Source organism: Poeciliopsis prolifica, unplaced genomic scaffold (assembly GCF_027474105.1).
Source record: "Poeciliopsis prolifica strain line A6 unplaced genomic scaffold, Auburn_PproV2 SCAFFOLD003, whole genome shotgun sequence".
Classification (NCBI taxonomy): Eukaryota; Metazoa; Chordata; class Actinopteri; order Cyprinodontiformes; family Poeciliidae; genus Poeciliopsis; species Poeciliopsis prolifica.
Window position 1 is genome coordinate 13,767,138 of NW_026562378.1, and position 14,643 is coordinate 13,781,780.

Consider the following 14,643-nt stretch of genomic DNA (forward strand, 5'->3'; position numbering starts at 1 on the left):
GGTTATGACCAGCTGAAGTCTGCCTTCATCATGGGGAGATGCCTGCTTTTTATCGTTCTTTTGGGTAAGTTAATTTACCTCCTTTCTCTCAACATCAGTGAATTTACACTGATGAATATAAATACACACAAATATAACTTTCTTTGTCCTCACTGGCTTTGCTGTGCAGTTTATTCTGAGAATAATCTGTTGTTAAAGTCACAGCACGCAACTGTGACTTTATAATGTACCAGTTCATTCTATCTTTAGAGATGATAAATCTTTAGAGATGATAAATATTGTGTTACATTTTTCTTTCAAACAGGTTCTTTTCAAGAGGTGCAAGTCAAACAAGGTCAGTTTTTGATGTTATCACTGTGCAATTTATTACTGCTAGTAAAGTCACCTAATATTTTAAAGGCTCAGCAAAAAGCTTTTTGTTTTATTTCAGATGAAAGAATACTTTACTATTGGAAATGTTTTAATCTTGATTCATCAATACTTTACCCTGTGTCTCTATTTTAGCTCTTCCTCAGGCTAAACTAACAGTGGATTCATCAATAATCACAGAAACAGATTCAGTCACATTACGCTGTCAGGCTCCAGATCATTTTTCTGTGAATCAGTGTTATTTCCATGTGAATGGAGGAACTCTGACACCTTTCCCCTGCATGAAGACATTAACAGGAACTGAGCTGCTGTCCATGGCAAAGCAAAATTCATCGTCTGTGGTTGAAGTGAGATGTTTTTATATTGTGAAGTACGAGGACAGAAATTCTCCATCTCCTGACAGTGATCTGGCTCATATTACTATAGGTAGGTCACTGCCTCATTTTTTAAATTATTAACGATTTTGTTTATGAAAACTTGTCAAAGCTTTACAGGAAAAGTTATCAGCTCTGGTTTACTGCCACAACATATAACATATTTTACTTTCCCATAAATGATTTCTTCTGCAGGTCTAAAACCACAGCTGAGAGTATACTATCTTAAAGGTGTACACGCTCTTTTCTTTTGCTATCTGCCTGGATTGGTGAAAAACACCACGTGTAACCTGTACTTTGGAGAATCAAACCATCCAACTGAAACAATAACGACATGGAACAAGACGAGCTCAGAAACCCATCAGTTCTGTCGGATTGTCATTAAAGAAAATGAATTAGTGAAGCATCTACGTTTGGTTCAACAGAAGGAAGCCAGCTGCGATTATAGGTTGAAAGATGACAGGAAAACTTTGTCACCTCGTAGTGATCCATACAGCTTCACTGGTGAGTGTACATGTACATAATTATAAGTATGAACATATTACAATTATTTTTTCACCTAAATATTTTTGAGATTTTCCACTTTGAAAATTCAGTCATGCACAAGTCTAAGCAAGCTTCTTTTAAACATCCTACATGACAGTAAGTCAAAGACAGGAAAACAAAATGAAATGTTGAATAAACACACAGCTTCTCAAAACAACAGAGGAAACAGATTGGATGCAAGATGAACGTGTATATTCAGCGTGTCTCACTGCAGGTTCCAGCAAATCAAGGGTTAAAAATCCCTCAAAGACCTTAAGAGATTTAATGAAAGAGACCCCGAAAATTAAACAAAATCAAATATCTTCTCAAAAACATTAGTTAGATTTCCTAGTACATACTATTATTTCCAGAGGCAAATTAGAAGATAAATACTTTAACCACTTGGTGGCGCTAAGTCTGTTGACATTTTTACAACTAATCTGTAAAATGTATTTTTTGTGTGCAGAAAACAGGTTTATGTATATAAAGTTCATTCTATTTGACTAAAATTACACTTCTTAGTGCAGAAAGCTGAAAATATACAGAAAATATTCTGGAGCCAGTTTTACAAAAATTATTAGATTCTTTATTTATATAAACCTGTTTTCTCTTTGTAGATGGAAAAGTAACTGATATCAGGACGAGACCAACAAGATCTACAACGACCACCGGCTCAGCGAACTCAGTGTTTTCCACCAATGGTAACGATGAAATATATTCTTATAAAACTGTTATTGTCTTGCTACCTGAGATCACAATGTCAACGCAGCCAAACAATGCACAATTACTTAGAAATTTTTTTGTTATATTTCATTTAAAACCTGTTAAAATGTGTGTATCATATTTGATACTGCAGGTATTTAAGATGTCTGTCAAAAGCAGATAATATCGTGTATACATTTGATTAAACTGAGATGAGTCTTCAAATGTCACTTCTAATTATAAAGTGGCGGACATTACAGAAAAAGCAGGAAATCATGAACCTACGGGCAAAAATCTGGGTGAGATTCTTGTTTTACTGTCAGTATTAAGATAGTCTGTTTTGGTTTTATCCTTATTTTATATATTTTTTAATACACCTGTTTGATATTGCGCATTCTTCAGTAAACTATTTAAACTATTTTAAGGTTTATAACCTTTTGAATCTAAAGAAGCTGAAGTTTTCTGAACGGTTTCTGCTGCATGCATCACTCTGCATCACAATATGAATTATAGTTATTTTCAACTTGAATCATTAATTAATATGTGTGTAGTATTTTTGTTTTTGACGTTTATGTAAAGCTTAGTAGTGAAATCTTAGCTGACAGATGTTTGAGATTTGGAGTCAGATGGTGAGTGTTGCAGCAGCACAAAGCGATTGTGGTTTGAAAGTCAAAGTGAAACTTTATGACCTTTAAAACAGACACGAAGACTTTAATAATCACGACAGCTGTGGGAGGAGTGATTGTGATCTTCATCTTGGTGGTGGCAGCGTGTTTCAGAGCCAAAAGGAGAACTGGTGAGAAACATTGAAACCTTTGTTTAGTGAAGGAGATCCATTAAAAATTTTTGTCTCTGGGGCTCTGCTGAGAAATTTTTACAAATAAAATCCAATATAAAATAAATAAATTACAGCTATAGTGACATACTGCAAATATAATACGCTTGATGAAGGTTTAAATATAGTAAGATTTTTCTAAGTTAAGCTTATGTGTTGCTGAACATAAGATTTTTAAATAAATATTAAATTAGTGATGTTTGTCAGCATAAAAACAGAATCTAAAGTGTTGATTCTTGTGGAGTGTGAATGGTTAAGTACAACTAAATCATCTGATTGATTCTACTTTTTATTTGTTCAGAAAATGGATCACACGAGAGGTAAGGCTTTCTGTTGTCAAGACTTTCTATTATTGTTCTTTTATCAAATTTTTAAAGCAAATTTGACCTCAGAAATCAGAAGGTTTTGTACTTAGTTTTCTCTGAAATGCTCGCATGACAGGAAATAAACTCTTAATTTGTCTAAATCTGATTTTGCTTTGCTCCTCACTAAATAAATCTGTTTCATTTTTTTATTTTTGCTTAGAAAACAAACCAACATTACAGGTAATACACATCTAGGATCCTGAAATATCTACTGTTTTTCCTATTAATGTATATTTAGTCTTTATATTTGTGTTTAGGAATCATGTTAATGCCTGTTGAAGATCAGTCTGTACAGATGACTGATAACACAGAGATGGTAAATAAACTATTTTTTAAATCATTCACATTGCATTATCTTGCTTGTATTTTTTGTTTATTTTCCATTGACATAATCTTTTCCGTTGTTTCAAGTTACATAATGATGCCATCTACAGCATGATCACACCTGTACCTGCTGCCGACTCGTTTACAGGTGAGTTTTCTTAATTTGATACCCACTTGAACTTGATCTAAAAATACATTTGCAATAAAATATTTGCAAAAAATAATTTATTGTTTTTATATTTACGGAAATCGTAAATTTGTTCTTCATAATCACAGAGAAAGTGAAGAGTCAAACCTGATACTGTTAATTGTATTTTCTACTGTTTCAGATTCTGAACAATTCGCCGTTGAAGATTCTTCAGCTGAAGACGTACGAAAAAATGATCACAAAAAAAGATGTTTGTAAACTTAACTTATATGATATAAGTGTAAAAAAATCCTGGTGTTTTTGTTTTCCAGTCTGACGTCAACAGCCTGTACTGCAGCATCCCTGATTTACCTCCTCCATCATCTGCGGGTTACAGGGTGTAGAGTGGTGAACTCCGGCCCCAAAGGGCCCGAGTTCTGCGACTTTTGGACGTCTCTGCTTCATCACACCTGGCTCTGTCATCAGCAGAGCTCTGTGGAGCTTGATTGCATGTTAGTGAGGAGGTTTTGCCTTTTAGTTCAAATGTGTAGGACAGAGAACACATCTACAAGTTTCAGGACTCTGGCACTTAAGTCCACTCATGTAGAAACTCCTGCAGAAGCAATGAAATACAAATGTTTTGTTGAAAAGAAACAATAAAGTTTGAAGATAATTAACTGTACTGTATCACAGTCTCACATGTCTCACGTTAGCTCAGAGCTGTCATTCTGTGAAAGGATTTTTGAGAAAAAGGACCATGCTGCTCCCCACAAGATGCCGCCCTGGGCAGTGGCCCATATCAGAAACCGCCAATGCACAACCAATTTATTTCAGACTTCTCATGCTCATATTTTATGAGGGTAACTTGTCTTTCTGTCTCTTTGTAGAGCACATTGGTCACAGGTCTACAAATTGTGTGAAACGTTATTGTTTTTTGTGGTTTCCGAAGAGCAGTCACCAAGTTGGCCGTCCATGACATCTGCTGCCCTCTTTGTGAGCATCGTGCTAAGACTACGGCAGGGTTAAACAGTGAACTCTAGTTGAAACTTTGCCAAACAGAATAGAAATTAAGCAAACATTATTGCTCCACGTCCAATGACTCATACTGTACACGCACATGTGGCCAAGTAGTTCATGTATATCTAAACTTTCAGTTCAGTTCAGTTGTGGTTCTCCAAACCACAATTGGATTGATGTCTGAATTACTATGGTCAGTAGGTGTGTCCACTTCAGATTATGTGGATTTTTCTCCCCCCAAACAACTTTTGAAACCTATTGTGGGTGAAGGCTAAAACAGGAACACGTCTGTGTCGGTGCATTGGTAGCATCATCATGGCTGTACAGCTGCTGTTCTTCATCCTCTTCAGTGAGTATAGGTTTCTTTAGCCTGCAGTAAATTACTTTATTATTGAAATGATCCATAGCACTTTGTCATCAAACAAGGTTAATATTCTCATGTTTAAATATTGTTGCTTCTTTGTCTCCTTTTCAATAATTTTTTTTATCAGATTCCCTTTATGGGACCAAAGCAGGTCAGTGTTGATATAAATTTTACTGTTGTGAAGAGATTACTGCTTAATCAACTATTCTGAATATCAACTTTCTTTCTTTGTTGGTGACAATAGTTGATATTTAAACACCTTTTGAACTTTCAGCTCTTCCTCAACCAAACCTAACAGTGGATCGACTTGAGATGACAGAAACCAACTCAGTCACATTGAATTGTTCGGCTCCACATGTTTCTGTGTCTCTGTGTGATTTCTACATTGAAAACAAAGAAATGTCAGCAAATTCATCCTGTGAGGAAACACTGACAGGATCTGAGATGCTGAGGCTGTTAAGCAGAAGATCACCAGCTGATGTCAAAGTTAAATGTGTCTACACTGTAAAGGATGGAGCTCTACAATCATTAGACAGTGCATCAACATTAATCACCATAAATAGTGAGTAAACAGATACGCAGTCTAATTTAAAAGGGGGTCTTATTCTGATTTGTGTTTCTGTTGATGAATGGCTATGCTGGATATCCATCATGTGTATAACTTTACTGTGATCATATTTCCAGATCTTCTTCCCCCCACACTGATAGTGAATCCTCTGGTGATCACAGAGTCAGACTCAGTCATTTTAAACTGTCACCTCCATCATCTGTTCCTGTGAAAAATTGCTATTTCTACTTTGGGAGAGAAAAACTACCACAAAGCTTTTCTTGTCTGAAGATGCTGACAAGAGCTGAACTTCTGTCTTTAACCAAACAAGTTCACCAGCTAACATTGATGTAACATGTTTTTACCTGAAATTACACCAATCTCCAAAGAGTAACCTGCTCACCATCATCATACAATGTGAGTAAATACAGCTGTGATGAACTAATACAGATGACTGATTTTAAACTATTTGATCTTGTTTATGTTTTCAGTTCCTCCACCTGAACTGACTGTGTATCCACAGCAGATCACAGTTTCAGACTCAGTCATAGTGAACTGTGGGACTCCTTCATCTGTTTCTGTGGAGAATTGTTTTTTATATTTCATAAACTCAAAGATGTCCAGAAGCATTTCCTGTGAGCAAACACTGATTACAGGAAGTGAGCTCCTGATGATGACACATCAAACTTCACCTGCTGAGGTTGAATTAAAATGTTATTACATGGTGAAGCGTGGAGGACTGCATCAGTCTCCATACAGCAAAACGTCTACAGTCACCGTCCACAGTAAGTTATTAACTCTCTCTATGATCAATGACCTCTAAATATGAAATATTTGTTAGTCTGTCAATCCTATTTTCTTAATATAGTTTCAGCTTCATAAAGTTTTGTCTTCTGACCACCATCATCAGAAAACAATGACATTAATGTCATTGTCAGAAACATTGTCATTGTTTTCTGATGATGGTGTAATGAAACATTATTGTTTAATGCTAAACAATAATGTTTTAATGCTAAACATAGTAATGTTTAGCATTATTGTTTGTAATGCTAAACAAGGGTGATACCAGTTTATCATCACACATTTTTATTTGTAACAAATGTGTGAAAGGTCTAAATGTTTCCTCTGCCGTTGCAGATGTTCAGGAAACAGAATCGACCAAGTTTCAGAGAGTAACGACTGTCAGTGTGACTGATGGTAATATCTGCTTCTAACACCAATACCAGACAATTTTAAACACATATAATTATATTTACTATGTACTTTGACTTTATCCATCAGGTCAAACATTTAGGACAACAGTGGAAACAGAAAGTCCATTTTCTGATCCCCCATCATCAGTGAATCCTTCATTATTTGGTACAACAGGTCAGTCAAAACTTCAGAAACATTGTCAGCTTCAACCTTTGGACATGAAATTTTGAACATTTTTATGTTTTTCTGTGTTTTCTTCAGATACAAGTGGAAGTACCACAGTCAACACTTTAGGCTCAGTTTCTACTTTGTCAACGTCACCATCAGAGGCACCAGGTCATTTTATACACTTGAAAATGTTTCATGATTTTGATACTTTTTTCTCATTTGAAAACATTAATGCAGAAAAGCTGCTGTATATATTACACTTTGCTATAGTTTACACAGGAATATTGCTGTGAAAAAGTATTTTTCTTCTTCCAGATGTCTATTTATTACTTTTCTGTCATGCCTAAATGTTTAGAGCATCATACAAAGTTTAATATCAAAGATATTGGAAACCAGATTTTTACATAGACTTTAAAATGACAAAGCTCTCTCTTCCTTATTTTACTTTTCTTAGTGAGTCACATAACTGATGTAAGTGAGTCAGATTTACTCACACAACCTTTGACCCCTGCCCAGAAAGACTTGACGACCTCCCAGACCATCGTCCCAGTGTTCCCAGTTTCCACTGGTAGGATCTGCGTCTGAACAACAGCTTCAAAACTTATTACATCAGGATGCAACTTTATTTGTTTCAATTTAAAAGTAATCTTTTTATCAATAGTTGGAAACAAATCAAGTATCTGAGCTTCACAATGAATATTATAAAAATAAACAGTACACATCCTAAAAGAAACAATACATATTAAAGACATATAGTAAAAATTTTGTGTCCTGTAATATTTAAATATTACTTGATGACAAAGATGTGATTATTTCTACAATAAGTGCTGAACTTTCATCTCTTCATGCAGTGATGATGATCTGGAGGTTCATTGCAGTTGGATTGATCTCTTTAATCCTGATTGGATTGACTCTAAAATGTTGCATAAGCAGAATGGGTAAGGATGCAGATATAGCAATAACTGAATTTAAATACCCTTTTAAATACAAGTTACATCTACATCTGCTTAAATATTTACTACATTTAACAAATTCTTTGGCATAGTTCTTTCCCAAAGAAAGTTAATAAAAAAATATGTATTTCTCTTTTTCTTCTAGAGAAATGTTTTTCAAAAAGGTAAGAAAATGTAATTTTCAAATAATTTTTAGAAATTATTTAAATGTTGGTTGTTTTTTGAAAATCTCAGTTATTATTATGGTTTACATTGTCTTGGATATGGACAGTAAAAAACTCTTGTTTAAGTCCACTAGCATAAACAATGTTAACTACACACCGAAAAGGTATAAAATCAACAATCACTCTAACATATCAGTCAAATGTTTTCTGTGAGCCTCTGCTTCTACTTTAAATCGTTAATAATGGCTCCCTGCAGAAAGCTTAGAGCTTCCAGTGTGTTAAAAAAACTATCAAAAGTGAACAAAAAATATGGTTTGGTGTGCAATAGTTTATTTATTATGTTGAAAATAAAGATGGACGCACAGCTTAAGTTAGCAAGGCTGCATCTTTCTGAACTAAAGTAAAAATGCTTGAGGTTATTGTAAATGTGGTGTGTGTTTTTTTTATTTTAAATTAAACTCCGGTTATTATTAGTATAAAGCCGTCATAACAAGTATCAAACCTTGTTGTGGAGAGGTGATGTTTGGGTTTTTTCTGCTGATTTTTTGTAGACTTTTGTTTGGATTCAAATCATTTTCAAACATTTTTTATGTCAATTTTATTAAAAACACAACAGATTAATTCTTGTCTGTTGCCACAGATCAAAAGCTGAAGTTTCAGGTAAAGAAAATAAAACGTTTTGCTCATCAACAATAAATTGTGTTATGATGCCTTTACCAGACAGCAGTACTATTAATGGTGATTTTTCCTTTTGGTCATTTTCCAGTGGAGCAGATCCAGATGTCTGGTCTGAACAACAGAGATGGTTTGTTAAATTTCTTCTTCTGTTAAAACGATGAATCTCAGAGTCATTCTGTCTCAGTGCAGACTGTCCTGCGTCTTTCAAACTTATTATTAAAACATTTACAGGCAGGATGTGACGATCCTACAGCGCTGCTGCCTGCAGCTGTAACTCTGAGTTTGTCTCTGGCAATGATGTGTAATGATCACTGATTGGTAGTTTGGCCACTTGATGGCGCTGTTCTGTTGAATAAGGTTGAAACATAAAAACCTGTTTCTACAGATATTTGCAAAAGAAAAAAGAAATCACATGTTTTCTTAAGAATAAAAGTAAAAATCTTAAAGTTTAACAACATCGGCATGATATGTTACCAATGCTAAAACAAAACTGAATAAGAGTTTTACAAAATGTTTCTTTGTTTTCACAGAGTGACGACTGAACCTCATCCATCCAAACTTGTTTTATCTCATGTAATTTTAAAATACAGCAGCATCTCTATAACAAAGCTGTTTGAATTTACCATAATTTTTTTATATGTTTTCATTAAAAATACGTATAAAATCTGTTAAAAATGCCATGATGAATAAAATGTAATTTGCTCATAAATAATTATAAAAAATGTACAAACCTACAGGAAGAGAACGACTTCACATCTCTGACCCATTTCTACTGCCACATATGTTGAGAGAATACATAACGACCAAAAAATAATAATTTCATTTTAGGTTTTTGACTTGAAAGATTAACTCACCGTCATATATTTTGTGTTTTATTTTATCTATATTTGTTTTTGCTCCAGAAGCATAAGATCTATTTTGTCTTTTTAATGATTGCTTACTTTGTTGAGTTCAATCCTTGTGAATCATGTTTAAATTTTGTTCTATACAAATAAATTTTGCATTTGTTTTTATTCTGCTGTCTTTTATTAATGTTAGTCCGTTTTACAGGAACATCAGCGTTTGGCTTTTAGAGGAACTGAACCTTTGATTACCTCATCTAGTCTGATAAACGCAAACAAGTAACCAAAGTGTTTGGAAAAGATTTAGGAAATATGTTTTTGAATTTAATCTGGAGCTGGAAATTTACCACCTCTTCAGTTTTGTTGAGGCTCATATGAAGCAAGCAGACAATAAGCTATTGTACAGAGGGCTAAATATAATAAATATATCAACATGTTACTGAGACCATCTGTCTTTACCAGTTTAAACAGCGACTGGTTCATATAAGACTGAATCACACAAAACAATGTAGATAGTTTTACTGATATGTGATAGTGTTTTTGCTATTTTTAGATTTGTGAACAGATACCTCTCAGTGAGGGCTTTCAATAGAAAATGACGATTTAAACCACAAAACTTTATGTACTGAACTTGTAAAGTGACTCCATGCAGCGGATCCAGAACCAAAGCATTAAACTTTACTAAAATATCAATGTCAGTAAAATGATGATAGTGAAATGGTTCATGTTGTAGGTTTAGGTGGTGTAAGATACGGATGAACTATTTATATGTGAGTTTTTGTTCCTGTGGTCAGTAGGAGGGTCCTCTGCTGATCATGTGGTTTATTTTAACGTCTTTTGAAACCAAATATAGGTAAAAGTCACAGTAGGAAGACATTCACTGCTTCATCATGGCTTTACAGCTGCTGTTCTTCATCCTCCTCCGTAAGTTTAGTTTATTGTCATTGATATTATGTTCTACTCTTTAATATAAAGTCTGAGTATTTACTTTTTGCTACAATTGTATTACATTTTACTTTCCAGTCAGAAAAGATGCAAATGTTGTTTCTTTGTCTCATTTTCTATAGATTTGACTCATGAAGCAAAAGCTGAAGGTTAGTTTCAATTAAGTATCTTTGGATAAATAAAATGTTTCTTTTCTGATAAAAGTTGATATCTAAACACCTTTTGAACTTTCAGCTCTTCCTCAACCAAACCTAACAGTGGATCGACTTGTGATGACAGAAACCGACTCAGTCACATTGAAGTGTTCGCCAAATGTTTCTGTGTCTCGGTGTGATTTCTACTTTGAAAACAACAAGAAGTTTTCAGACTCTTCCTGTGTGAAAACACTGACAGGATCTGAGATGTTAAGGATGTTAAATAAAAGATCACCAGCTGATGTCAAAGTTAAATGTTCCTACGTTAAAATGAATGATGCTCTCAGTACCACATTGTCAGACAGAATCAACAACATCACCATAAACAGTGAGTCATCTGGTTATCAAAAATTGTAGCAACATTGATTAAGAACATATTGGAAATCCATCATGCATTAACTTTTACCTGTTTGTTTCTGTTTTCTTTACTCATATTTCCAGATCTTCTTCCCCCCACACTGATAGTGAATCCTCTGGTGATCACAGAGTCAGACTCAGTCACTTTAAACTGTCAGCCTCCATCTTCTTTTCCAAATTGTCATTTCTACTTTGGGAGAGAAAACATACACCAAAGATTTTCTTGTCTGAAGACGATGATAGGAGCTGAACTTCTGTCTTTAACCAAACAAAGTTCACCAGCTAACATTGATGTAACATGTTTTTACCTGAAATTACACCAATCTCCAAAGAGTAACCTGCTCACCATCATCATACAATGTGAGTAAATACAACTGTGATGAACTAATACAGATGACTGATTTTAAACTATTGATCTTGTTTATGTTTTCAGTTCCTCCACCTGAACTGACTGTGATCCACAGCAGATCACAGTTTCAGACTCAGTCACAGTGAACTGTGGGAATCCTTCATCTGTTTCTGTGGAGAATTGTTTTTTATATTTCATAAACTCAAAGATGTCCAGAAGCATTTCCTGTGAGCAAACACTGATTACAGGAAGTGAGCTCCTGATGATGACACATCAAACTTCACCTGCTGAGGTTGAATTAAAATGTTATACATGGTGAAGCGTGGAGGACTGCATCAGTCTCCATACAGCAAAACGTCTACAGTCACCGTCCACAGTAAGTTATTAACTCTCCCTATGATCAATGAACTCTAAATATTAAATGTTAGTCTGTCAATCCTATTTTCTTAATATAGTTTCAGCTTTATAAAGTTTTGTTTTCTGACCCTTGACAGAAATCAAGTGGTTACCAGTTTGGCATCACACATTTGTATTTGTAACAAACGTGTGAAAGGTCTAAATGTTTCCTCTGCTTTTGCAGATGTTCAGGAAACAGAATCGACCAAGTTTCAGAGAGTAACGACTGTCAGTGTGACTGATGGTAACACTTCTACAATCTCCATCCACAATGAATTACTAACTATTCCTCCTCTTTGTTCCAGATCTCTAAATTTACTGTCCATTTGTTCATATGATTTCACCTTCATATAAGTTGATTTTGACATATTAATTAGCTTGGTATTACATGTTTACATTTATCACATAAATGTGAAGGTCTTAAATACTCTATTATTCTCTGCCATTGCAGATGTTCAGAAAAGAATCGACCACGTTTCAGAGAGTAACGACTGTCAGTGTGACTGATGGTAATATCTGCTTCTAACACCAATACCAGACAATTTTAAACACATATAATTATATTTACTATGTACTTTGACTTTATCCATCAGGTCAAACATTTAGAACAACAGTGGAAACAGAAAGTCCATTTTCTGATCCCCCATCATCAGTGAATCTTCATTATTTGGTACAACAGGTCAGTCAAAACTTCAGAAACATTGTCAGCTTCAACCTTTGGACATGAAATTTGAACAAATTTTTGTTTTTCTGTGTTTTCTTCAGATACAAGTGGAAGTACCACAGTCAACACTTTAGGCTCAGTTTCTACTTTGTCAACGTCACCATCAGAGGCACCAGGTCATTTTATACACTTGGATCATGTTATGAAAATATTTAATGATTTTGATTCTTTTCTCATTTGAAAACTTTAACACATAAAAGCTGCTGTATACATTACACTTTGTTATAGTTTACACAGGAATATTGTAGTAAGAAAGTATTTTTCCTCTTTCAAATGTCTATTTGCTGCTTTTCTGTCATGCCTAATAGTTTAGAGCATCATACAAAGTTTAATATCAAAGATACAGTCATTGAAACTTTAAAATAAACTTTTTCTTTCACATTAGATTAACTTCTTACAGTGAGGCAGGATTTTGCTAAATACTTCCAACTGCTAAAATCTGAAAACATAAAAACTGTATTACTATAAAAATGTTTGATGACTTTTTCCAGAGGAGCTTGCAAACATAATTTAGTATTTGACAGAATTCCCTTTTAAACTGTATTACTTAAATGATTGGTCAAGGCTTTGATCTAAATGTTTCATCTTTCATTGCAGCTGTTGAGAATAAGGATTTTCCTGCAACCTCTGGTACGATCTGCCTCTAAACTACTGTTTTTTGTTTATTAATGGGAGTTTTATTTCTTGGTTTTTGCATGTTGTGATCTGGAAAAGTTCTTTCTTCCAGATTTCTTATTATTGGTTTTTTTGTCGCACCAAAGTGAGATCATGAAAGAAAGTTTTTTCTATCTGACAGCAGTCACTGAAACCAGCCTAAATTTTTAGAGCATCATACAAATTTCAATATAAAACATATTTGAAACCAGATGTTTATGTAGACTTTAAGAAATCAAACGTCTCTCAACCTGATTTTACATCAGATTTTACTTCTGTTAGTGAGGTAGGATTTTCTAAAATACGCCTCAGTGCTAAAAACTGGAAACTGAAACACTTTATTATCTCAAAAATATTGTATTAATTTCTCTTCAGAAGTTGACATAGACATTTTATTATTTAATATAAATGCCTTTTGTACTAAATTACTTGAGTTGAACGGTTTAGCTTTTCATTCCTCCAGACAGAGCTGATGTGAGTCAGATTTAGTAATTTAAATATTACTTGATGACAAAGATGTGATTATTTCTACAATAAGTGCTGAACTTGTTTCATCTCTTCATGCAGTGATGATGATCTGGAGGTTCATTGCAGTTGGATTGATCTCTTTAATCCTGATTGGATTGACTCTAAAATGTTGCATAAGCAGAATGGGTAAGATGCAGATATAGCAATAATGAATTTAAATACCTTTTAAATACAATTACATCTACATCTGCTTAAATATTTACTACATTTAACAAATTCTTTGGCATAGTTCTTTCCCAAAGAAAGTTAATAAAAAAATATGTATTTCTCTTTTTCTTCTAGAGAAATGTTTTTTGAAAAGGTAGGAAAATGTAATTTTCTAAATATTGTTGCATAAATGTTGGTTGCTTTTTCAAAATCTCAGTTATTATTATGGTTTACATTGTCTTGGATATGGACAGTAAAAAACTCTTGTTTAAGTCCACTAGCATAAACAATGTTAACTACACACCGAAAAGGTATAAAATCAACAATCACTCTAACATATCAGTCAAATGTTTTCTGTGAGCCTCTGCTTCTACTTTAAATCGTTAATAATGGCTCCCTGCAGATGACCCTGTGAAAAAAAAACAAAATGATGGTGACAATATGGTTTGGTGTGCAATAGTTTATTTATTATGTTGAAAATAAAGATGGACGCACAGCTTAAGTTAGCAAGGCTGCATCTTTCTGAACTAAAGTAAAAATGCTTGAGGTTATTTTGAATGAGGCGTGTTTTTTTATTTTAAATTAAACTCCGGTTATTATTAGTATAAAGCCGTCATAACAAGTATCAAACCTTGTTGTGGAGAGGTGATGTTTGAGTTTATCCTGCTGATTTTTTGTAGACTTTTGTTTGGATTCAAATCATTTTCAAACATTTTTTATGTCCATTTTATTAAAAACACAACAAATTAATTCTTGTCTGTTGCCACAGATCAAAAGCTGAAGTTTCAGGTAAAGAAAATA

General features: G+C 33.9%; 2 protein-coding genes across 2 annotated transcripts; both read left to right on the forward strand.

Moving 5' to 3' along the window:
- On the forward strand, window positions 1-4,112 carry LOC129358333 (uncharacterized). The gene is made up of 13 exons (XM_055027307.1): window positions 1-64; window positions 305-334; window positions 505-795; window positions 939-1,247; window positions 1,886-1,969; window positions 2,216-2,269; window positions 2,671-2,766; window positions 3,107-3,125; window positions 3,331-3,350; window positions 3,428-3,486; window positions 3,582-3,642; window positions 3,824-3,864; window positions 3,954-4,112. Exons 1-13 carry the CDS (start codon window positions 31-33, stop codon window positions 4,023-4,025), a joined length of 1,170 nt encoding a protein of 389 aa, XP_054883282.1. The 5' UTR covers window positions 1-30; the 3' UTR covers window positions 4,026-4,112.
- Window positions 4,113-5,830: 1,718 nt separating this feature from the next.
- On the forward strand, window positions 5,831-9,400 carry LOC129358378 (mucin-2-like). The gene is made up of 11 exons (XM_055027384.1): window positions 5,831-5,966; window positions 6,041-6,334; window positions 6,687-6,746; window positions 6,831-6,917; window positions 7,005-7,079; window positions 7,366-7,479; window positions 7,763-7,849; window positions 8,010-8,028; window positions 8,669-8,688; window positions 8,795-8,833; window positions 9,237-9,400. The coding sequence occupies exons 2-11, from the start codon at window positions 6,166-6,168 to the stop codon at window positions 9,239-9,241; spliced, it is 675 nt and encodes a 224-aa protein (XP_054883359.1). The 5' UTR covers window positions 5,831-5,966; window positions 6,041-6,165; the 3' UTR covers window positions 9,242-9,400.
- The last annotated feature ends 5,243 nt before the right edge of the window (window positions 9,401-14,643 follow it).